Genomic DNA, 1,028 nt, shown 5'->3' with positions numbered 1-1,028 from the left:
GGCTTCAGCTGGCAGGCATGACGAAGCCGGACACGGCGGAGCTGGACCCGGTGATGCACGCGATGGGGTTCGAGCTGGACACCGTGTCCCCGTCGCTGCTCGCCGGTCGGCTCCCCGTCACGACGCGGTGCTGCCAGCCCTTCCGGGTGCTCCACGGCGGCGTGTCGGCGATGATCTCCGAGGGCCTGGCCAGCATGGGCGCCCACATGGCCTCCGGGTTCCGCCGCGTCGCCGGGGTGCACCTCAGCATCAACCACTTCCGCAGCGCCGCCGTCGGGGACCTCGTGCACGCGCGCGCCGTCCCCGTCCATATCGGCCGCTCCACGCAGGTATGCACGTGATTCAGCTGGGTTCGCGACTTGTATGTGTTGGATTATTGAACTCTGCAAGATACATGAATGGGATGGACATGGAACTGATTGATTTGTCCAATGATTTTGAAGGTGTGGGAGGTGAAGCTGTGGAAGGTGGACCCTGAGTCGCCGGAGAAGAAGACGCAGATCGCCGAGTCCAGGGTGACGCTGCTCTGCAACCTGCCCGTGCCGGAGAACCTCCACAACGCCGGCGACAAGCTCAAGAAGTACGTCACTGACGCTGGGCCTGCAGCTCCGGCTCCTCCAACCAGCAAACTGTAACGAAGCATCGATCTGCCGTGAACATCTTATTTTGACCTCGATTGGAGTCAAATTAAACTCTATGCAAGTCAATGATCGACTCGATTGCAGAGCTGTGTGAAGCGTGTGCTCTGTTCTGTTCGTCGAACTCAATAATATCTCCTTTTCTTTTATCTGTAGTTGATCCGATATATCTGGCGTCGATCGTGCATACATGATACATGATAATCTTCTTGGTTTAAGAATTGATTAGTTGGAGGATACAAGAGTAGCTAGCACGATCAGCATGGTAGAGGATCAAAATATGGCTATGGCTTTGAGACGCCAACCAGAGACAGCACCTTGAAGGAGCACCTTGGAGGACTGGTGGGGACAGGTTAGGGGCCTCGGATAGGGAACGTTTCGATGGCTTTG

General features: G+C 56.5%; 1 protein-coding gene across 1 annotated transcript; it reads left to right on the top strand.

Moving 5' to 3' along the window:
• On the top strand, positions 1 to 787 carry LOC124685990 (1,4-dihydroxy-2-naphthoyl-CoA thioesterase 1-like). Its single transcript, XM_047220006.1, has 2 exons — positions 1 to 329; positions 444 to 787. Exons 1-2 carry the CDS (start codon positions 18 to 20, stop codon positions 633 to 635), a joined length of 504 nt encoding a protein of 167 aa, XP_047075962.1. The 5' UTR covers positions 1 to 17; the 3' UTR covers positions 636 to 787.
• The last annotated feature ends 241 nt before the right edge of the window (positions 788 to 1,028 follow it).

The sequence above is a fragment of the Lolium rigidum genome, chromosome 2 (assembly GCF_022539505.1).
Source record: "Lolium rigidum isolate FL_2022 chromosome 2, APGP_CSIRO_Lrig_0.1, whole genome shotgun sequence".
Classification (NCBI taxonomy): domain Eukaryota; kingdom Viridiplantae; phylum Streptophyta; class Magnoliopsida; order Poales; family Poaceae; genus Lolium; species Lolium rigidum.
This window is presented reverse-complemented; position numbering and strand designations above follow the sequence as displayed.

What these genes read in the sequence shown, in the direction of transcription:
- LOC124685990 (XM_047220006.1), top strand. Translation starts at nt 18, where the DNA reads ATGACGAAGCCGGACACGGCGGAGCTGGACCCGGTGATGCACGCGATG. An exon ending in ATATCGGCCGCTCCACGCAG is followed by an intron (nt 330 to 443) that starts GTATGCACGTGA and finishes ATGATTTTGAAG; the next exon opens with GTGTGGGAGGTGAAGCTGTG.